Here is a 24,784-nt window from a genome sequence, read left to right on the forward strand (position 1 = left end):
TTTCCAAATAGAACCCTATTGGGCCATAAAACACCCCCCTTATCCTTTCTTTAACTTTTATTATAAACATATAAAATATAAATATAAAAATAAATATGATTAATTTGTAAGAGGAATCACTGTTTTTACTTTCCACCTAAAACTTGGATTGGTCCACTATTTTTTTCCATGCATGTCTTTATTTTAATACTCATTTAACCATACACTGGATAATATAATTAATACATACTTAATATATATTATAAACAATAATATATTTATATATATTATAAACCAGGAGTCAGCCAACTTTTTCTAAGGCTAGATAGTAAAGATTTTTAGACTTTGCAGGCCTCAGATACTCAACTCTGCCATCGGAGCACATGAACAGCTGTAGATAACAGAAAAACAAATGGACAAGGCTGCATGCCAATAAAACTTTATTTATAAAAACAGTCAGTGCACCAAAATTAGCCCCTGAGCTGTAATTTGTAGAACCTGCATTAAACAAATAATTCTTGAAGGTTTACAATAATGACCAAGGGATAAGTACTAAGGATAAACAGAGAGCAAAACAGCAAAAATCACTGTTCTTGCAAAACTCCCTAGTGTAAATGTTCAGAGGTCAAAGGGGAGCTATTTAAAATAAACCTGTAATAAATTACTTCATAAAGCCCAGAATCTTTCTTTAAAGCAAAACTCACCTCCAAACAAACAATTGATTAGCTTTTCAAGTTTAGATTTTTACCTTATGATTCTTTTCAAGTGGGCTCAATTCACAAATAGCATAAGCTTATTTTTGAATACAGTAACTTACTCTGAAATGAGCTCCTTAAATTTAGGGGCTGCAGAAATACCCGAGAGGTACAACAATTTAAAATGCTCTATCCTTTGACTTCCCCTACCTCTGCTTACAGCAGCAGTACTTTTACCCAGACTTCCTGTTTCTGGCACTTGCCTCCTTTTTTTGCTGTGTTTATACTTCCCCCTGTCTGTGGTTAAATAAGTATAAAGCTGTAGCTCTGAGTTTTTCTCTGCCTCTCCCATTCATTCGTACACATAGGCTCACATGCCTGCTCTCTCCCCTCTTCCTCTCAGAATGACAATTCTGTGTACAGCTTTTGGTATGCTTTTCTATTTACTTCATGCCGTTTCTGGAGAAAGTGGCTATGCGCAGAATGGTGAGTCATTTCTAACTTATTTTTTAGGATTTTGGATTATCTCTGGCATGTGCTTCAGGTTACTGAGATACCTAGCCAAACTGAGCTGGGCCACCAGGTTGGAAAAGAATTTGAGAACTTACCAGATATTCAGTCATTTTGTAGGCTCTAACCACCAGGGCAGGAGGAACTGTAAAAAATGCCATGGGTGGTTTATAAATGAGGGTAGAATTGCCAAGAAGGAACACATTTGAATGGCTCTCAGCATGTGGATCTTAAATGTTGATTGATGTCTCTGTTCTTAGAAAAAGAGCACCTATATATGATGCTATGATTGCTATGACTGATGACTGTGCTTGTTGGAAAATCTCCAAGGCTATTTTACCTTGTACAAAAATCAAGCTAGATTTGTTTCATTGAGCTTTTGGGGAGGTTCCAAAAGCATAACTTTCATAATAAAATAAAGTCCAGAAACAACAACTTTGGGTGCTTTGATCAGTGCTATATCCCAGCACCTAAAAGAGTGTCTAAAACATAGTAGGCATTCAATAAATATTTGAAAATTCCTTCAAAATCCTTTAGTTTGATAGATTCATATAGGATCCTTAGGAAGTAACTGAATAAAGAAAGATCCAAATGAGTTATCTCATTGAAACATGTTTGTCTCCGTATCAACAAATTTACCATTCCATAGTAATTCTTTTTGGGGATCCTTAAATTACGTAGCACCTAGCAGCAGATCCTGCCTGCGTGGTAAATACGTAGTAATTCAGCAGCAGGGATCACTTGGCAATTTGGACCACCAGTTTGTTCCTGCAAATTAAGTGCTTTCACTTTAAGAGTTAAAATTACATGCCTATAGATGATATCAAGCACATCAGCCTAATGACTCAGCTTAGATACTGTAAGTCACATAATTATTAAGGATGGAAATCCCTAGAATTTTCTCATTTAAGGAAATGTCAGAGGGTTGACATTTTTCACTGTGACTAGATATGAATCACTTTGTGTCATGGTAAATGTTTGCATAAAGACAGATGCATGACAGGTTTGAGATAAATTTGGCCCATAAAAAGGCAAATTCATATAAATCTTACTCTTTTTTGGTATAATATACTCAGTTTCTCCCTGGTGGTTATATCTTTTTTAAAAGAAAGGGGAATTCTAATTGAAAGTTCAGTTTTTGCTACAATTTTTTAAATTCCTGATTTTTTCTGAAAGATCTGAAAGATATTTTATGGGTAACCACTCATCCACTTGGTCATATCAAAATACCTCCTAGTTTGGGATGTAAGGAATTCACAAACTAATCAGCTGCTATTTGTTGAAATATAAACTAGTTTTCTGATAACTACAAGAATGATGGTCAAGAGACAAAAGGGATACTTTTTTAAAAAATACAAAACCATGTAAACATTTTAATCAACTAATTCCACTGAGGAGGGAAAAGACTCCTATACGACACTTAGTACAGTGTCTAGCCTATAATACATATTCCAAAACAATTTTTGGATAAATATGCTTAGATACTGAATATTTAAAGAAGAGTAGAATAACTCATTCAGAAGTTCTATGTAATTTCAAAACCATGGTATTAACACTTTCAATTGACCTAGAACTCTTATCTCTGTCATCAGGAGGAAAGCCCTGCCCTGCCAATATGCCATAAGGGGCCTTTGCTGCAGCAGAATTGTGAGTTGGGTGGATACTGGGAATGGTCAGAAAGATAAATGCTGGAGGCAGTGAGGAGCGCCCACGGCTTTTATCTAGCTGGGACTGATTGAGATTTGTTCTAGGATTGAGTGGACCTGTGTTTCAGTTGGCTGGTTCCCTCACAACCCCCTTTACTAACTTTCCCACAGATCTGAGTGATTTAAGTAAAGGCTGTTGCCTTCAGGGTTTGATTTTAGTACATTCTGAAAGCAATTCAAAGCCCTAGGAGCCTCTAATTCCCAGTATTGATGGGCAAAAATTCTTGGAAACAGACAGAGGCTCACACTCAGCCACTCTGAGAATGACTGCAGTTTCTCTGGATTTTCACAGATACTAGTTGGCGTATATTTGCTGAGGGATTTTTCCAGCCTCGCCAAACAGAAGTAATATTGATAAGATTCACAGGAAATTCCACCAGATCTGACTAGCTTAAGGGAAGTTGCCTTAAACAAATATGCATACAGTGGAGATAATCAATGCTACTTTTCATCAGGATGCCTAAATGAAAGGAAAGCTACCCCTTTAAAAAAGTGAACTTCTGACTGTGAGATAGCTATCATCTTCTTTTATCTGAAGAGAAAAATATTGGGGAGGGAACAAATGAATAATATTAATAATGTCAAAGGTTAGATTAGGTGGTCTATGAATGATGGAGATAAGGTATCTCTGATTTGAAATTCACAGACTAATAAAAGATAGTCCAGTTTAAAGAAAGAAAACAGCATGCTCAGTTTCTCAATCTAGATCTCTAATGCACTAGTCCAATGGCAGAAAACTTAGAAATACTATCTGGATGTTATTTATTAATTGGATGAAGTTCTTTTTCTATTAGCAAACTCCGTGCTCATTGATTTTTTTGAAACCTCATCCTTCTCCTTGCCTTTGGCTTTCCTTCTTCAGATAAAATATAATCGCCCTTTCACATCTGCCACAAAAGTCTGCCATTTTCTTAATGTCGCTCCAGATTTCAAAAGGATGCACTTATTTGCTTCATTAATAGCTGCAGGTTTGTTCCTCCCCAGGAGATGATGAAGATGCAGAGCTAGATGACTACGCGTTCTCGTGTTATAGTCAATTGGAGGTGGATGGATCCAAGCACTCGCTGACCTGTGCTTTTGATGACCCAGATGTCAACAGCACCAACCTGGAATTTGAAATTTGGTGAGGAATGGTGGTTTCAGTGAGCGCTTAGGAGTCCTCATTCTTTCCTTTCATGTGCTGCACAGCAATAGCCACAGCACAAGGAGTGGGGGGCATAATCACCAAATGTTAAAATCTAACAGCTTCGCAAAAGTCTCCTGAAATTCCTTGTCCTTCACCAAAAAACTAAAAAAGAGAAATGCTCATAGTCTGTCTGTCAGGTCCTGCTGCTACAGCCATTGACAGTTTGGATCTTGGAAATTCCATGTCTCCTGACTTTTCAGCAGGATTTAAGTCCTGGTTCTCCTAGAACACCCCTTACATAAAAATCTATTTGCCTAACATGAGACTATCTAGTATCTTAAATTGCACTCTGGAGCACAGGACTAGACTGCAATTAGACTATGTTAAAATAGCCTGGTTTCTAATCCCAATCTGCCCTTGCCAGATTTTTGACCCAAGGCAAGTTACATAACTTGGCTGTGCTTCAGTTTCCTCCCAATTAAATGAGATTATACCTACCTTATATGGAGGATTTGTGATGATTAAATAAGTTAACGTATGTGAAGCACTCAGAAGAAATATCCAATGTGTGGTCAGTAACAGGAAAGAGGCATTAAATCAGAATTCTATATATGTAGCCCAAACTTCCAAACCCAACAAAAGGCAGTGAAAAGATTTTTTAATTTTAATATAACATCAGTTCTCTAGGTACCTTCTTGACACATTTGATTTTAGATTATCCCCTCAATGTAAATGTTCCAAAAATTCACAGGAATAAATTGGCTCTTGGTTTCAAGAGGCCTCACATAAAAGGAAAAAAAAAAAAGAGAGAGAGAGAGAGAAAGTTTGAAAGTTTAGTAAAGAATACAGGGAGCTTCATCTTCTCCTTCATCCACAAATCATCTCGTTGCTGAGTTACTATCTCTGGTGACTTGAAAATATTCTCTCACATGAAATTCTGACTCACGGCTATCTCCAATTCATATGAGATGACCTAAATTTTAGTTTCCTAGTGAGGAAAGTGAGTCAAGATCTACCAGTAGTGAAAAAGGGCTTCTTAAGTTCCACAGACACTTGGCAGATCCCTCCACAATATATGACCAGCCAAGCCCTTACGCTGATTTCCAGCAGCAGCTGCCATCTGTTATGCAGGGCTTCCTGCTGCTGTCACTGGATACATATGGTTTTGAACTTGAATGTTCTCAGTCTGCCTCAGTCTGTTCATTTTCTCTAACAGCATCCAGAAATAAAATGTGTTGAGAGAGAAAGAGCCTACAATGCCCAGGGTCTTGGCTGCAAATAGACTGTGTTAAAATAGCCAAACAACTCATTCAAACAACGTGTTCATTCTTATGGGGCAAAACACCCTACAATCAAGAGGTTTGACTTTGGGTTCTCAAACAGCTGGTTGGTGGACCACAAGATTCTCCACAGTTTCTCTCAGCAAGGCCGAGGCTGACCTTTTGGTCCACTTTCACTCACACAGCATTTGACCACACTTGAACAAACTTGCCCACTTCCTTTAACAAGTCTTTTAATTTTTCCTGTCACATTTTTAATCTGTCCATAGTCTCTGTTTGGGTTTCTCAATTGGATTCAGATATTAAAAAGGAATTATTTTAAGACACGTTTTCAGTGGGAAATAGTACTATGACATCCTTAGTAGATTAGGGTGCTTCTGCAGAGCAGCTGTTTTCAGAAAGGGTGCCTAAACCTTGAGAGGAAGCTTCAGAGAGGGCATCCTGTCTCAAATTAAATTAAATTACAGATACCACTTCAAATATGTAATTTTGTTTGTTTAAATCAATTACCACCAAGACTGGAGAAGGTGGCGGGGCAGGGGCAGGGGTGGGGAGGTTTGCAGTGGAGAGGTTTTAAGAAGCAAATTATCTTGTCCCCAGCAGTCTCTCCTTATTTTCAGATTGAGGGGATTTGTGTGAGTGGCCTAGGGTTGGTGTCCCCTAGGAAGGTCCTACAGGGCCATTAGCCTATAGTGCTACTTGGAGGCAGCAGTGTTCACCCCAAATACACCAGGAAAGCTCCGTTCAGCAAAGCGCCATATTTGATAGTTTGGTTGGATTTCTTTTCCACGATGAAACTAGCTTTATTCGGCTTATTTCTCTGTTAAAGTAAGTATAGAAAGAAGAAATTGGAAGTCATTGAAAATTTTGCCACCTGCTGAACTCCTATACATGCAGCCACACATCGTGGCTGTCTCCCAAAAGGCGTTTTCCTAGATGAATTTACTACCTGCCTGGAATCTGCCTCCCGACTGCTCCTAGACTTGGAAACTGATTTCATTAGTATGCAATGAGTAAGATCTGTCCAGATCTGTCTCTCAGATATGGGGTTGGATTAGCCAAACTCAGTGTTGGATTACCAGCATGCCAGTTGTCTTAGTTTGCCAGGACTGCTATGACAAATACCATAGACTAGTTGGATTAAATAACAGAAATTAATTGCCTTACAATTTTGGAGGCTAGAAGTGCAAAATCAATGTATTGGCAGGCCCTGCCTTCTCTGAAGTCTGTAGCATTCTAGTGGCGGTTTGCTGGCTATCAATCTCTGCCTCCATCACATGGTGATCTGTCTCTTTATGTCTCCTGTAGCTTCTGATTCAATGTCCAAATTTCCTTGTTTACAAGGACTCCAGCCATACTGGATTAAGACCCACCCGGATTCAATTTGGCCCCACCTAAACAGGATCCTTGAAGATCCTGTTTACAAATGAGTCCACACACAGAGGTCTTTGTGGGGTACGGGATTTAGTCTACCACACCAATTAACTACTTTATGTTAACAGATACAATTATCATAGAGATCCAAATATTCATACTTAGCTCAGGAGCTACTGAGTTGGTGTTCGGGATAAGTTTCAGGGAGGGACAATAGGTTGCTTATCAATATAAATCCACCCTCAGGGGTAGACGGTGGGACTTTTCATTCACCAGGACTCTAACTAGCTCTCATCCACGTTGTGTGGCCTGACTAGCACTGTGCAGTAATATAGAAAAAGCAGAGGTGCTGGAGACACTTGGGTTAAAATCCCAATAACAAAACTTAACTAGCTCTGTGGCTTTGTGGCCTAGGGAGTTAAACCATCTGATCCTAACAACTGCCTTGCCTTGAGATAGAAGGGACTAGTGTCTGGTATAAGGTGGCCTGTAAAAGGTAGGTAATTCCCTCACTGTGGACTAACTGAGATCTTCATTAAAAATATAATCAAAAGGCTGTTCAGTAAATATAAAGGCAATACAAAGGAAATTTGTTGATTTTAAGACCAAGAGATATTGGGTTCAAAACTCAAAGTGGTTAATTTTTTTTTTTTCTAATTGGTTGCCAGCATTTAAAAATCTAGATATCTCTTTAAAAATCAGATCTGATAGCACTGGGCCCAAACAGAAAAAAAAAAAAAGCCAGGCCCACTTCTCTCCTTACCTCTTTAGACCCCACAGGCATTTGTTAGGTATTTGTTAGGTATTTGCGTAGTATTCTTAGGCAGCTCTTGGAAGGTAATCTGATTTCCGCATTCTTGGAGGCAGCCCACTCACTCCCCTGTACCACCTACAGATACCACTTCAAATATGTAATTTTGTTTGTTTTCATCAATTACCACCAAGTCACAGGCTGTACCCTGCCAAATCTCCCTGAAATTCTAGGCTCTCCTAGCAATATCTACCAAGTGTTCATTTGGCCCTTTCTGCAGTAAACCATCCTAACTCCATATTTTTCAACATTTTTGAGCTCAATGCTTTCTTTCAAGTCCAATCGAGAAGTAAAAGCTGTTTTCCAATATTTCCACATAAAATATTTGTTTACACCAATGAGAGAAATGTATTTGTCAGACTAAACTAGGCAAGATTGGAGGAGGTGTTGGGGGGAGGGTTGCAGTGGAGAGGTTTTAAGAAGCAGGTTATCTTGTCCCCAGCAGTCTGTCCTTATTTTCAGATCAAGGGGATTTGTGTGAGTGGCTTAGGGTTGGTGTCCCCTAGGAAGGTCCTACAGAGCCATTAGCCTGTAGTGCTACTTGGAGGCAGCAGTGTTCACCCCAAATACACTAGAAGAACTCCATCCAATCGAAATACAAAGCAAACCACAAATGTGTGAGCCACAAATGTCATTTTAAATTTTCTGGTAGCCACATTAAAAAGAAGGAAAAAGAAACAGGGAAAATTAATTTTAATATCTTTTATTTAACCCAATATATCTAAAATATTATTTCGATGTGTAATCAATATAAACAGAAAGTTTTAATGTATATTTTACATTCTTTTTTTCATACTAAATTTTCAAAATCCAGCGTGAATTTTACACTTGGAGCACATCTCAATTCAGACTATCCCCATTCAAAGTGCTCAGTAGCTGCGTGTGGGGTAGCAGCGATTGTACTGGTCAGAACAGCCCGAGAATGTTCCTCACCCTAGCAATACTATAGTTAAGAAGCACCTACATGGTTTTAATGAAATTAAGTGACTTAAGTTAGTTCGGATTGAATTGAGTTGGACTATTCATGGAGGAACACTAAGTTTTGTCCAACTACCAGAAGCCAGGACTAGTGGCACAAAACAAGGCAGCTGGTTCTAGTCCACAGGGTTTATCTAAATCTCTGGGCATGGCTTCCATAATTTTATATGGTTTATTCATTTTATTTTACTTTCTTTTTTGATAACAGATCATTCAGGGGTAAAATTTACAAATGGTGAAATATACAGATCTTAATGAGTGTTGAGAAATGTATACAACATGTAGCTATCACCTCAATCAAGATATGAAACATTTCTTTCTCCTCATAGGGACCTCGTGTCCCCATCCAGCTAGTCCTTGTCATCCATGAGAAATCAAAGTTCTGCATTCTGTCACCAAAGATTAGTTTTGCTGGTTCCTCATAGTTCTTACAAATGGATAATATGGTGTTTTCTCTTTCTATCTGCCTTCTTTCACTCAAAATAACATTTGTGAGATTTATCCATGTTGATGCATGTCTCACAGTGCACCTTGTCTGTTACTGAGCAGTAATTTCACCACATGAAAGCTATCATCCTTTCTCCTCTTGATGTTCATTTGGGTTTTTCAAGTTTGGAGCTATTATTTTTCAAAGTTGCTGTTAACATTCTTATGCAACTCCTTTGTGGACCTCCATTTTCATTTCTCTGGGGTAAAAACCTCAGAGTGGAATTTCTGTATTATAGGATACATGAATATTTGACTTTATGAGAAACTGTCAAACAATTTTCCAAAGTGGTTGTACCATCTGCTCTCCAACCAGAAGTGTATGAGTGCCAAATCATTGTCCACATTTGGCGCCATTAGTCTTTTTAATTTTAGACATTCTAGTGGGTTTGAAAAAACATCTCTTTGGGATTTTAATTTGTACTTCTCAAATAACAAATAATGTTGAACACCTTTTCATGTGCTTATTGGTATTTGTATATCTTTTGTCAAGTATCTGTTCCAGCATTTCCTCCTATTTTTCATTGAGTTGTTTGTCCCTTTATTATTGATGGATATGGGCTCTTTATATATTCTGGATACAATTTCTCTGTCATATATATGTACTGAAACTTTTTTTGCCAATCTGTAGCTCACCATTTCATTTTCTAAATGGTGTCTTTTAATCAGCAGAAATTTTTAATTTTGATGAAATCCAATGTATCATTTTTCCTGGCTAGTGCTTTTTGTGTCCTTGTTAAGATATCTTTACCTACACACAAAGTCAGGAATGTATTTCCTATGTTTTCTCCTAATGTTTTATAGCTTTAGCCTTCGTATGTAGGTATATAATCCACCTCTAAATAATTTTTGTGTGGGATCGAGGTTCATTTTGTCTATACATTTACTCAATTGTTTCAGGAAAATTTGTTGCAAAAAGTTTCCATTGCTCATTGAATTGATTGAATGCTTGGTTTTAAAGTCCACGAACCTTATATGTGTGGGTCTATTTTTGAATTCACTGTTCCTTCTATTGATCAATTTGTCTATCCTTATGCCAGCACTAAATTGTCCTGATTACCATAGCTTTACAGTAAGTCTGAAATCAAGTGCTCTGAATCCTACTATTTGTTCCAATTTTTCAGTATTGTCTTGGCTATTCTGGGTTCTTTGATTTCCCATGTAAATTTTAGAATCAGCTTCACAATCTTTGAAAAACTTGCTGAATTTTGATTAATGTTGTGTTGAATCTGTCGACTAATTTTGGGGAATTGCCAACATCACTTTTGAATTTGAAAATCCATGAATATAGCTCTCCATTTATTTTGGTCTTCTTTAATCTCACTCAGCAATGTTTTATAATTTTCAGTACAGAGGCCTTGAATTGTCTTTCATTAATTTTACTTCTAAGCATTTTATGTTTCTATCACTATAATAAAATAATAAAATTTCATTTTCCAATTGTTGCTGGCCCATAGTCACACAGTTGATTTTGGTATATTAATCTTGATGAATTCACTTTAGTAGTTCCTATAGTTGCAATGGAGAGCCTTTATAATTTGTGATAGAATTTACCAATATATAACCATCTGAGCATAGAGTTTTCTTTGCGGAGTAGCTTTTTGACAGTAAATTTAATTTCTTTGGAAGACATAGAAATATTCAGGTGTTCAGTTTTTTTCTGGATCAGTTTTACTAACTTTTAATTACAAGAAATTTTTCCATTACATTTCAGTTGTTAAATTTATAAGAATAAGATTTTTGAAATATTTCCTTATTATACTTTTAATCTCTGCATGATCTGTATATAAGTGACAGCCCATCTTATATTTCTGATACTGGTAATTTATATCTTTGCTTTATTTGACCGGTATTGTTAAAGTTTTGCAGTTTTATTACTCTTTGCAAAGAACGACTTTTTAGCTTTGTTAATTTTTTCTATTTGTCTATTTCTATTTAATTGTTCTCTGATCTTTTCCTTGTTATTTCCTTACCACAACTTACATTGGGATCAATTTGTTCATCTTTTTCTGAGCTTGTAAGATAGAAACTTGATCATTTATTTTAAACCTTTCTTCTTTTTTAGTTAAAGCAATTAATACACTGCCTTAACTGTAGTCCACACATTTTGATGTGCTGTATTTTCATAATCATTTGGTTAAAATATCTTTTGATTTCCTTGTCTTTTTTCAACAGTCTGTTTATAGCATATGTTTAATTTAGAAATATTTGGGGTTTTCTCTATATGTTATTGTCACTTATTTCTAGTTTAATTCTGTTGTGTTAGTAGTGAGTTATCAGAATTTTGAAATTTTGAACCTATGGTCTAGAACATGCTATACTTTGGCGAATGCTGCATGTGCATTTATTTGATAAGAGTGTATACTCTGTAGTTATTGAATGTAGTATTTCATAATTTTCAGTTAATTTCAAGGTGGTTTATAGTGTTGTTCAGAATTCTGAAACTTTATTGATAATTTGTTTATTTGTTATATCTGAATATTCATTATATCATTCATTATATCTCTAGAACTGCTGTTCTGGAACATGTTCTGTCCTTTATTTAGTGTTTCTCATGAAGGAGAATCCTGTTCTGTCTCTCCTAATCTGCCTTCTTGGAAGCATTCTCATTTGTCTATTCATTATATCTGTTATTGAAATGTTATTGAAATGAGATTGAAATGATGACTCTCCATCAATGCTTATGGGTTTTCTATTTCTATCAGTTGTTTCATGTATTTTGAAGCTTTGTTATTAGGTACACATAGGTTTATGATTGACATTCCTTCCTGATGAATTGAAACTTATATCATCATGCAATGTTGGTCTTCTTTTTTTTTTTTTTTTTTTTTTTTCCCATTTCCACATACATAAAGTCTTTATTTTCCTCTGGTCACCTTTTTTTTTTTTAGTTCAGTTTTATTGAAATATGTTCACATACCATACAATCATCCATGGTATACAATCAACTGTTCACAGTACCATCATATAGTTATGCATTCATCACCACAATCTATTTCTGAACATTTTCCTTACATCAGAAAGAATCAGAATAAGAGTAAAAAAATAAAAGTAGAAAAAGAACACCCAAACCATCCTCCCCATCCCACCCTATTTGTCATTTAGTTTTTATCCCCATTTTTCTACTGATCCATCCATACACTGGATAAAGGGAGTGTGATCCACAAAGTGTTCACAATCACACTGTCATCCCTTGTAATCTACATTATTATACAATCATCTTCAGGAGTTCAGACTATGGTTGGAGTTTGGTAGTTTTAGATATTTACTTCTAGCTATTCCAATACATTAAAACCTAAGAGGTGTTATCTATACAGTGCATAAGAATGTCTACCAGAGTGACCTCTTGACTCCATTTGAAATCTCTCAGCTACTGAAAGTATTTTGTCTCATTTTGCATCCCCCATTTGGTCAAGAAGATATTCTCAATTCCACAATGCCGGGTCCAGATTCATCCCTGGGAGTCATATCCTGTGTTTCCAGGGAGATTTACACCCCTGGGAGTTGGGTCCCACTTAGGGGAGATGGCAGTGAGTTCACCTGTCAAGGTGGCTCAGTTAGAGAGAGAGAGAGGGCCACATTTGAGCAACAAAGAGGTACTCAGGGTGAGACTCTTAGGCACAATTATATGCAAGTTTAGCCTCTCCTTTGCAGTAATGAGCTTCATAAGGGCAAGTCCCACGATAGAGGGCTCAGCACATTCAAACCGCCAGTCCCAATGTTTGTAACAACATCAACACCAGTCCAGGGGAGGAAGTCCAACACTTGTGCACCGTCTCCCCGCAACTCGAGGCGGGGGGTGGGGGGGAGGCTGTAAATATATTTTTTATTCTCTGCCCAAATTACTTTGCGATGTGTCACTATTTCACTCTAACCTATACTAACTTACCATATCTCACTTCCTATTCAAAGTTCCATGTAATTGTGGTTTTTGAATGACTATAGAGTTATACTGTTTAGAAAATATAGATCCTGCACCAAATAAACATGTCTTTCCTTGGTCTCACATGGAAGTTGAAGTTTTAAAACACAGTCAGTTTTGACCTTTACCCTTTGGCCCGGTTTGCCCTAGTCTTAACCAGATCTGCTTCATTCATATCACTAATTGAAGTCTGGGCTCTTTTTCAGCTTTTTTTTAACAGTTGCTGTATGTACTAATACTGACATTCATACCTGCTGAGCTCTAGCTCTGAGTTTCAGGTGTCTCAGAGATACGCATTGTTCCAGAGACCAATCAGGTTATACACTAAGGGATCAGCATCTCAGAGGTTAGAGATAGGCATTACAGTTCAGGAATAGAGTTGACTGCTGTAAGAGCTTACAATCTAGGGACCATTACAATAATCATGTCCATGTTAGGCTATGTTCTATGATTCAATTCTGAGTTTACACATTGTAGTTAGTCCATACTGGTGAGGCATTATAGTGTTCGCCTTTATTTCTGGCATACGTCACTCAAATACTGTGTACAGGATCCATTCACCTCATGTGTCTCACAGATTCACTCCTTCTCATTGTTGCTCAATATTCTATTGTATCCATATGCCACAGTTCACCATTCTGTTCGTCAGTCTCTGTACCCTTAGGTCACCTAACCCATTGCAAATCATGATTGCTGCCTCCATGAACACCAGTTTGCAAATGTCCGTTCATGTCTCTGCTCTCAGATCTTCAAATGACATACCCCTTAATGAGGTTGCAGGATCTTATGGTCCCCACATAATAAACTTTTTGTGGCACCACCACACTGACCTTCAGAAAGGCCACACCATTCTACCTGCTTATCAACTGTAGATAGGTACATCCTTCTCACAATGTTTTCTCCAACACTTTTACTCCTATATATGTTTTTCCTACAATTTTATAGAGTTATATTCACATACCATACATTTATCCACAGTGTACAATCAGTTGTTCATGGTATCATCATAAAGTTGTACATTTATCACCACAATCAGCACTTGAACATATTGATTACTGCAAGAAAAATTGTTTTTCTTTTTTTCTGGAATAATAAAAAAGATGATAAAAAAAAAAGTAATGTGTCATATAATACAATATAATAGTAAGGACAGAAAATAACACCATTGCCAAGAATCCCATATTCCTCCCCTATATCCCCCTTTCATATACATTTAGCATTGGCGTATTGCCTTTGTTACATTAATGGAGGTATATTACAATGTTACTGTTGACCATAGACTCCACCATCCCTTTTTCAACACTCTACATGGATGACATTCATTTGCTCTCCCACATGCAAAAACATTTTTATATTTGTATATTTAGTAACAGTCATTGGCCACTCCAAGTTATACAGTCCCAGTCTTTATCATCTGTCTTTACCTCTGGTGTCATACATTCTCCTATCCCACCTCTTTCAGCTTTACTCACAGACATCTTTGTTCGGTGTACTTACAATACTGTGCTACCATCACACAGTTTTATGCTATCTATTTCTGGATATATACAATCAATCCTGCTAAACATTCTGTAGTCCTTCAGCATCAAATGCCTGACCTCTACCCTCTTTCTTTCTCCTGGTCACCTGTGTTGTCAGCTTTTAACTCAAAAAGTTTGTTCATTAATGTCTGTTCGTATTAGTGAGACCCTACAGTATCTGTCCTTTTGTTTCTGGCTAACTTCACTCAACATAATGTCCTCAAGGTTCATCCATGTTATCATATGATCCATGTCTTTGTTCTGTCTTACAGCTGCATAATATTCCATCATGTGTATATTACCACAGTTTGTTTATCCACTTGTCCATTGATGGACATTTGGACTATTTCCATCTCTTGGCAATCATGAATAATACTGCAATAAACATTGGTTTACAAATGTCTGTTTGTGTCTTAAGTTTCTGTTCCTCTCAATATATACCTAGCAATGGAATAGCTGGGTCATACTGCAAATCTATATTTAGCTTCCTGAGGAATCTCCACACTGTCTTCCAGAGTGGTTGCACCATTCTACATTCCCACCAACAATGGCCATTCTGGTAGGTGTGAGATGATATCTCATTGTGGTTTTGATTTGCATTTCCTTAATAGCCAGTGAAGTTGAGCATTTTTTCATATGCTTTTGAGCCATTTGTATTTCCTCTTCAGAAAAATGTCTGTTCATGTCTTTTGCCCATTTTTTAATTGGATTGTTTGTCTTTCTGTTATTGAGTTGTAGGATTTCTTTATATATTCAGGATATTAAACCCTTATCTGATACGTGGTTTCCAAATGTCATCTCCCATTGTGTAGGTTGCCTTTTTACTTTTCTGACAAAGTCCTTTGATGTACAAAAGTGTTTAATTTTGAGGAGATCCAATTTGTCTATTTGTTCTTTGATTGCTTGTGCCTTGTGTGTGAGGTCTAAGAAACCACCTCCTATCACAAGCTCTTTAAGATATTGCCCTACATTTTCTTCTAAGAATTTTGTGGTCTTGGTGCTAATGTTTAGGTCTTTGATCCATTTTGAGTTAATTTTTGTATAAGGTGTAAGATAGGCATCCTGTTTCATTGTTTTAGAAATGGATATCCAGTTCTCCAAACACCATTTATTGTAGAGGCTGCTCTTTCCCAGTTGCTTCGGCTTCACTGCCTTATCAAAGATCAGTTGGCCGTACATGCAAGAGTCTACTTCTGAACACTCAATTCGATTCCATTGGCCAGTATATCTGTCCTTATGCCAGTACCATGCTGTTTTGAGCACTGTAGCTTTATAATATGCTTCAAAGTCGGGTAGTGTGAGACCTCCTGCTTCGTTCCTCTTTCTCAAGATATTTTTGGCTATTCAGCGCACCTTGCCCTTCCAAATAAATTTGGTTATTGGTTTTTCTATTTCTGTAAAGTAAGTTGTTGGGATTTCAATTGGTATTGCATTGAATCTGTAAATCAGTTTAGGTAAAATTGCCATCTTAACTATATTTAGTCTTCCAATCCATGAACATGGTATGTTCTTCCATTTTTTTAGGTCTTGTTCAATTTCTTTTAGCAGTTTCTTATAGTTTTCTGTGTAAAGGTCTTTTGTTTCCTTGGTTAAGTTTATTCCTAAATACTTGATTCTTTTGGTTGCTATTGTAAATGGGATTTTTTCTTGATTTCCTCCTCTTGTTGCACATTACTCGTGTATAGGAACACTACAGATTTTTGCATGTTGATCTTGTAGCCTGCCACTTTGTTCTAGTTCTAGTAGCTTTGCTGTAGATTTTTCTGGACTTCCTACATATAGAATCATGTCATCTGCAAATAGTGAAAGTTTTACTTCTTCCTCTCCAATTTGGATGCCTTTTATTTCTTTTTCTTGCCTAATTGCTCTAGCTAGAACTTCCAGCACAATGTTGAATAACAATGGTGATAGTGGGCATCTCTGTCTTGTCTCTCCCCATTGAGTATGATGTTAGCTGTGGGTTTTTCATATATCACCTTTATCATATTGAAAAAGTTCCCTTCTATTCCTATCCTTTGAAGTGTTTTCATCAGGAAAGGATATTGAATTTTGTCAAATGCCTTTTCTGCATCGATCAAGATGATCATGTGGTTCTTCTGCTTTGATTTATTGATGTGTCGTATTACATTAATTGATTTTCTTGTGTTGAACTAGCCTTGCATACCTGGAGTAAATCCCACCTGGTCATGCTGTATAATTTTTTTAATGTGTTGCTGGATTTGATTTGTGAATATTTTGTTGAGGATTTTTGCATCTATATTCATTAAAGAAATTGTTCTATAATTTTCTTTTTTTGTAGTATCTTTGTCTGATTTTGGTATTAGGGTGATGTTGGCTTCAGAGAATGAGTTGGGTAGGTTTCCCTCCTCTTCAATTTTTTTGAAGAGTTTGAGCAGGATAGGTACTAATTCTTTCTAGAATGCTTGTATGAATTCACATGTGAACCCATCTGGTCCTGGGCTTTTCGTTTTTGGCAGCTTTTTGATGACTGACTCAATCTCTTTACTTGTGCTTCATTTGTTGAGATCATCTATTTCTTCTTGAGTCAATGTTAGTTATTTATGCTTTTTTAGGAAGTTGTCCATTTCATCTAAGTTGTCTAGTTTCTTAGCATATAGTTGCTCATAGTAGCTTCTCATCATCTCCTTAATTTCTTCAGGGTCAGTAGTTATACTTCCTTTCCCGTTTCTGATTGCATTTATTTGCATCCTCTCTCTCTCTCTCTCTCTCTCTCTCTCTCTCTCTCTCTCTCTCTGTCTCTCTCTCTCTCTCTTTTGTTAGCCTAGCCAATGGTCCATCAATTTTATTGATTTTCTCAAAGAACCAACTTCTGGTTTTGTTGATCCTCTTTATTGTTTTCCTGTTCTCAATTGCTTTTATTTCTCCTCTAATCTTTGTTATTTCTTCCTTCTGTTTGCTTTGGGGTTAGTTTGCTGTTCTATCTCTAATTCCTCCAGGTGAACAATTAACTCCTTAATTTTTGCTCTCTCTTCTCTTTTAATATAGGCATTTAGGGCAATAAATTTCCCTCTCAGCACCACCTTTGCTGCATCCCCTAAGTTTTGATAAGTAGTGTTTTCATTGTCATTTGCTTTGAGGTATTTACTAATTTCTCTTGTAATTTCTTCCTTTACACACTGGTTTTCTAAGAAGGTGTTGTTTAGCCTCCATATGTTTGTGAATTTTATGACCTTCTTCCTTTTATTTATTTCCAACTTCATTCCATTATGGTCTGAGGAAGTGTTTTTTATAATATCAATATTTTTAAATTTGTTGAGACTTGCTTTGTGACCCAACATGTGGTCTATCCTAGAGAATGTTCCATGAGCACTTGAGAAAAAAAGTGTATCCTGCTGTTGGATGTAGTGTTCTATAACTATCTGTCAAATCTACTCCATTTATCATATAATTCAACATCTCTGTTTCTTTAGTGATCCTCTGTCTAGATGTTCTATCCATTGATGAGAGTGGTGTATTGAAGTCTCCAACTATTATTGTAGAGGTGTCTACTTCTCCTTTCAGTGATCTCAGTGTTTGCCTCATGAATTTTGGGGCATTCTGACTTGGTGCATAAATATTTATGATTGTTATGTTTTCTTGATGAATTGACCCTTTTATTACTATATAGTGTCCTTCTTTGTCTCTTTTAATTGTTCTACTTTTGAAGTCTAATTTGTCTGATATTAGTATAGCTACTCCCACTTTTTTCTGGTTGTTGTTTGTGTGAAATATCTTTTTCCAACCTTTCACTTTCAGTCTATTTTTGTCCTTGTGTCTAAAGTGAATTTCTTGTAGACAGCATATAGATTCAGTCCTGTTTTTTAATCCATTCTGCCAGTCTGTGTCTTTTTATTGATAAGTTTAATCCATTTACATTTAGTGTTATTACTGTAAGGGCAGCAGTTTCTACTACCATTTTGTCTTTTTGAATTTATATGCCATATCTTATTTTTTCCTCTCTCTCCTTTTACCTTTCCTGATAATCTTCATTTCTGCACTCTTCTCCAACTCTCTCTCTCCTGTCTTTTCCTATGAGCCTGTAGCACTCCCTTTAGTATTTCTTGTAGTGCTGGTCTCTTATTCACAAACTCTCTCAGTGTCTGTTTGTCTGAAAATGTTTTAATCTGTCCCTCATTTTTGAAGGAAAGTTTTGCCAAATATAGAATTCTTGGTTGGCAGTTTTTCTTTTTCAGTATCTTAAATATATCATGCCACTGTCTTCTTGCCTCCATGGTTTCTGTGGAGAAATCTATACATAGTCTTATCGACCTTCCCTTGTATGTGATGGATTGCTTTCCTTTCACTGCTTTCAGAATCCTCTCTTTGTCTTTGACATTGGACAATCTGATCAGCAAGTGTCTTGGAGTAGTTCTTTTGGGATCTATTATATTTGGGGTACATTGCACTTCTTGAATCTCTAATTTTCTTTCTTTTATAAGAGTTGTGAAATTTTCAGTGAATATTTCTTCTATTACTCTTTATGCCCCTTTCCCCCTCTCTTCTCCTTCTGGGATACCCATAACACATATACTTGTGTGTTTCATGTTGTCACTCAGCTCCCTAAGACCCTGCTCATATTTTTCCATTTTTTTCAACATCTGTTCTTGTGTATGTGTGAATTCAAATATCTTGTCTTCCAGTTCACTGATCCTTTCTTCTGCCTGTTCACATCTACTGTTGTGTCTCTCCATTGTGGTTTTCATCTCCTTCATTGTGGCCTTCATTCCTATGAGTTCTGCCATTTGTTTTCTCAGTTTACAAATTAATTTTTATGATCATCCAGTGTCTTCTTTATGTCCTTCATCTCTTTCACTATATCTTCCTTCAGTTCATTAAATTTATTTAGCATTAGTTGCCTCAACTCCTGTATCTTGGTTGAACTATTAGTTTGTTCCTTTGACTCGTCCATATTTTCATGTTTCCTGCTATGGCTTGTTATCTTAAGTTGTCTAGGCATCTGATTTTCTTGATTGGTTTATTCTGGAACTTGTTTTCTATCTTTTACATAGGGGTTTTCTTATTGGTTGGCTTTGCTCTCTGGCCTCTGTTATTCAGTTCAACTTATTCTAGACCTCTAACTTAGGTTCTTTTTAGTTGATCAGAATTTTTCACCTCTTGTTTTTTCTGTTTCTTGCCCTACCTCTATGTAGCCTTTTTATGAGAGGGTCTCCTCAGATATGGTTGACCCCAGTCAGATTTTCCCAGTCTAGAGAGGCCCAGGTCTCATTGGGAGGATATGGAGTTTTCCTGAGAATGAGACCCTCCTATGAGGCTTTTAGAATCAGTGCTTTTCCTCTCCTGTCCAGCAGGTCATGCTTGCCAGCTGACAGCCCCCTCCTCCCCCCACAGTTTAAGGAGGTATGGAGACTAGTTCTCCTGATGACTCTGATCTTGGTGGGGGCATGGCTGACTGAAGCCAGAATCTGAATTCCAGCCCCTGGGGTCCGAGTTCTCAGAAGGAGGACTGCCAGTTGAGCTGGACCTCCCTCCACTCTCCCAATCCTAGGAACTCCAGTTGCCTCTCAAGGGCACTATTCCTTTCTCCCCTCTCCTCTTTGGGGCATCTCCAGCTAGATTTCTCGGTCAGCCTGAGTTGCTAATTAAAGACAGGGGAGCAGACCTTCTTCAGAAATGAATCTGGAACTCAAAGATACTGTGGGTTCTCTGTCTCCCCCCAAGCCCAGCCTAGTCCCTCAACCTGGGCTTTAATGTTCACTGCAGTCTAAGCTTGAATTATTATGGACCATAAATCCAATGATGTGATGTGTGACTGGTTACTGGAGACCTTGAAAACACTGTTTCATATAGTTCTTGGGTAATTAACAGCTGCTCCAGGGGAGAGACGAAATTCTGCACCTCACCACTCCACCATCTTGCCCCACCCTTAATGTTGGTCTTTATCTCTAGTAATATTTCTTGTCATTAAAACCAAATTGTTTATATTATTATAGCTGTTGAAGCTTTCTGTGTGTATTTGTTTCCTAGGACTCCCTTATAAATTATCACAAGTTTGGTGGCTTAAGACAATGGAAATTAATTCTCCCACAGTTTCAGAGGTCAGAAGTTTGAAATCAAGGTGTTGTCAGGATTAGTTCCTTCAGGAGGATCTGAGATTCTATTCCTACCTTCTGATTTCTCTCTCCTAGCTTCTGGTGTCTGGCAGCAATCCTTGGAGTTCTTTGGCTTGTAATTACATAACTCCAATTTCTGCCTCCATCTCCATGTGGCTTTCTTTCCTATGTTTCTCCTCTGTCTATGTTTTCTCATTTTCTGTTTTTTATAAGGACACCCATCATTGGATTTAGGGTCCATAATAATTCAAGATTATCTCACCTGGAAATCCTTATCTGAATTACATCTGCAAAGAACTTTATTCCAAATAAGCTTGCCTTCACAAGTTTTATGAGTTAGGACTTGGACACATCTTTTGGGGAGGTCATTAATCAACCTACTACACTATGCTATTGATTTCCTGATATATTTTTGTCCATCTTTTCATTTGCATCCCATCTGTATCTTTATATTTAAAGTACATCTCTTGAACACAGCATAGAGATGTCAGTTATAGTATTTTCTTTCTGTGCTGTTTCATAGTTTTCATTTCTCTGCCAAGATTGCACATCTGTACAGTAACTGTTCTAGTTTGCTAATGCTGCCAGAATGCAAAACACCAGAAATGGATTGGCTTTTATAAAAGGGGGTTTATTTGGTTACAGAGTTGCAGTCTTAAGGCCATAAAGTGTCCAAGGTACCTTCAACTGGGTACTTCACTGGAGGATGGCCAATGGTGTCTGGAAAACCTCTGTTATCTGGGAAGGCATGTGGTGGCGTTTGCTCCAAAGTTCTAGTTTCAAAATGGCTTTCTCCCAGGACATTCCTCTCTAGGCTGCAGTTCCTCAAAACTGTCACTGTTAGTTGCATTTGGGGTATTTGTCCTCTCTTAGCTTCTCCGGAGCAAGAGTCTGCTTTCAACGGCCGTCTTCAAACTGTGTCTCATCTGCAGCTCCTGTGCTTTCTTCGAAGTGTCCCTCTTGGCTGTAGCTCCTCTTCAAATGTTCACTCTCAGCTGCACTGAGTTCCTTCTGTTTGTCAGCCCATTTATATGGCTCCAGTGATCAAGGCCTACCCTGAATGGGTGGGGCCACACCTCCATGGAAATTATCTCATCAGAGTTATCACCCACAGTTGGGTGGGGCACATTCCATGGAAACACTCAAAGAATTACAATCTAATTAACACTGATAGGTCTGCCCACAGATTACATCAAAGATAATGGTGTTTGGGGGACATAACACATTCAAACTGGCACAGTAACTATGACCATATTCTCCTTTAAGCCTTTGAACATATTTACAAAAGTTCCTTTAATCTTTTTCTGCTAATTCCAACATCTGGGTCATCTTAGGGTCAATTTCCACTGACTGCTTTTTGTCTTGACTATGGGTCACATTTTCATCTTTCTTGTCATTTCTAGTACTTTGTGATTGTAGGAAGGATGTTGTTTATGACAGGTTTTTTGAAATGCTGGAGTCTGTCAACTTCTTCTACTATGCAGTTAACTTGGCTGACTTATTCTCCAAATTCTCTTTTTTTAATGGCCACACCTAAAATCTTTGTTTAATTCTTTCATCCTTCTATCCATTGCTACCACATGAGCTTCTTGAAGTCCCCCCACACACGCACACACACAACTGCACTATTATGGAGACATATATGGATTTCAGTGGAGTTATATGCATATTTGGTGTCTTCCTTCTCCACCTCGGCTTTTCCCTCTTAGTATCCAGGCATTCAGGCAGTCCAAACTTTGTCCTCTAAACTCTTGAACTATTATTACTGTGGTTTTCTGCTTAAGTTCTAGATGCCTATCACCAGTGAGCTGAGGAGTGCCCTCAAACAAACAAACAAAAAAATAGAAACAAGAACTTTATTCACCCTTTCTTAAGGGTGAAATTCCCTCTAGTTTCTGTCTGCTTTTGTCTTAACCTTTAAACAGGATATTTAAAAATATCTTGTCCAGATTTCATAATAGTTATCTGTGGGAGGGTTAGTCTGATATAAACTATTCCACCATTACTGGAACTAGGAATTGTAATTTTTTCAATACCAGAATTTTTAAAAAAGTAAAATCTATAGCTTTTGATATTAGCTGCATAGAGGCAATATTCTCTCTTCATCATTTTTCTGGAAGTCTGGTTTTAATTGGGAAGAGGAGACTTGGGAAGTGACAGAACCCAATTCTGGGGCATTGCTATTTTTTCCAGTTTGCTAATGCTGCCGGAATGCAAAACACCAGAAATGGATTGGCTTTTATAAAGGGGGTTTATTTGTTACACAGTTACAGTATTAAGGCCATAAAGTGTCCATCAACAAAGGGTACCTTCACTGGAGGATGGCCAATGGCATCCGGAAAACCTCTGTTAGCTGGGAAGGCACGTATCTGGCATCTGCTTGCTTCCAGGTTGCATTTCAAAATGGTGTTCTCCAAAATGCCTTCATCAGCTTCCAATGGCCATCTTCAAAATGTCTGTCTCAGCTCCAGATATCTATGAGCACCTTCTGTCTGAGCTTATATAGTGATCCAGTAAACTAAACAAGGCTCACACTGAATAGGCGGGGCCACACCTCCATGGACGTTATCCAGTCAGAGTTATCACCTACAGTTGGGTGGGTCACATCTCCATGGACACTGAACCAATAGGTTCCAACTCAGTCCACACTAATATGTCTGCCCCCACAAGAATGCTTTAAAGAATATGGCTTTTTCTGGGGGACATAACTATACAAACCAGCACATTCCACCCCCTGGACACCAGGAAAACATATTCTTTCTAAATAAAAAATACATTCATCCCATCACAATATCATAAAAACTTAAATCATTTCAGTAACAACAGGTAAGTATGAGATCCCGTCAAAATCTGTTACAAGCATGGTGTGTCCAAAAGCAAAATTCCCATCTAACTCTGTACCTGTGAAACTTAGAACAAGTTATCTGCTACCAATATACAAAGGAGGGACATTCATAGGATAAACATTCCCATTGCTATAAGGAGAAACTGAAAGGAAAACAGGTTTAAGGGACCAAAGTAATTCCTAAAATCCACAGGGCAAACTCCATTAGATTTCAAAGTCTGAGAGTCATTTACAGAACTACATTGCATCCTTGGGGCTTGAGAGAGCAGGAGTCCAACCCTTTCCAAGAGCCTTCGTGGAAGCCCTTTTCCCTACAAATGCTAGGGTGAGTGCTTTAACATGTCCACATGTTGGGGAGATCACCCTTCTCAAACATCAGGGTGCCACCTGGACTCTGCCTTTCTGGGGCAAAGGCTCTACCCTCTCTGAATAGTGGGGTGGTGGCCAGGCTCTTCCAAATTCCCTGGGAATGTGCTCTACCCTCTTTGGGGCCTGGGGTGGCAAAACTCTTCCTGAGCATTGGGGCAGAAGGCCCACCTTCGACCTCTGGGGCAAACTCACCCTTTCCAAGCATATGGGCCACTCCACTCTCACAGCCAGAGACCTCTTGACTCCAGACCTCAACCTCCATGGCTCTGTCTTTGAAGAAATTTTTCCTTCAATTTGTTCCTTGTCTGTGTCCTCCAGTCCAGAACAGCAGGAGCTCCATCAATAAAGATCTTGCAAAAATTCTGTTGGCTTGGCATGAAACACACAGGGTCAAAGCCATCAGACAATAGGACTTTCCACAAATTCTTTCTGGATAATTCCTCCTCCAATCTTGGCTTGTACTGAAATGGCAGCTAGGTTCCATGTTTGGTTAGATCCTCATGTAGGGCTATAGCTTTTGGGGTTGCACCCCTTGGAAGCACAGAATTTTTCAAACCATCAGTTTCTTGTTTCTTTGAACCCAAGAATTCAGTTGTAAGTTTATCTCTCTCCACTCACATTTTACTATAAGCTGCAAGGAGAAGCCAGGCTACATTCTCCACACATGGTCTGGAGATCTCCTCAGCTAAATATTTCAGGTTGTCACTTTCAAATTCTGCCTTCCATCTGACACCAGGACACAATTTTGCCAAATTCTCTGCCACTTGAAAACAAGAATCACCTTTCTTCCAGTTGGTAACAACACATTCATCATTTATGTTCAAGACCTCAACAGAAGTATCTTTAGAGTCCATATTTCCACAAACAGTCTCTTCAAAGCAATTTAGGCCTTTGCTATCACGCTCCTCACAATTCTTCCATATCCTTCCCCTTATCCATTTAAAAAGCCATTCCAACATGTTTGGTATTTGCAAACTCAGTAGCACCAGCACCCCACTCGCGGTACCAAAATCTGTTCCAGTTTGCTAATGCTGCCAGGATGCAAAACACCAAAAATGGATTGGCTTTTATAAAGGGGTTTATTTGGTTACACAGTTAGTCTTAAGGCCATA

General features: G+C 37.8%; 1 protein-coding gene across 3 annotated transcripts in view; it reads left to right on the plus strand.

Moving 5' to 3' along the window:
* The first annotated feature begins 1,002 nt into the window (after positions 1–1,002).
* The window catches only part of IL7R (interleukin 7 receptor), a 38,383-nt gene continuing 14,601 nt past the window's right edge, over positions 1,003–24,784 (plus strand). For 2 of the 3 annotated variants that reach the window (XM_037798997.1, XM_037798998.1), the window contains exons 1-2: positions 1,003–1,160; positions 3,875–4,013. In XM_037798997.1, coding sequence (XP_037654925.1) covers positions 1,049–1,160; positions 3,875–4,013 — 251 coding nt within the window. In that variant the 5' untranslated portion in view covers positions 1,003–1,048. Of the gene's footprint in view, positions 1,161–3,858; positions 4,014–24,784 lie in introns of all 3 variants that reach the window. The other variant, XM_037798999.1, reaches the window with a different exon arrangement.

This window comes from Choloepus didactylus, chromosome 11, assembly GCF_015220235.1.
Source record: "Choloepus didactylus isolate mChoDid1 chromosome 11, mChoDid1.pri, whole genome shotgun sequence".
Lineage (NCBI taxonomy): Eukaryota > Metazoa > Chordata > Mammalia > Pilosa > Megalonychidae > Choloepus > Choloepus didactylus.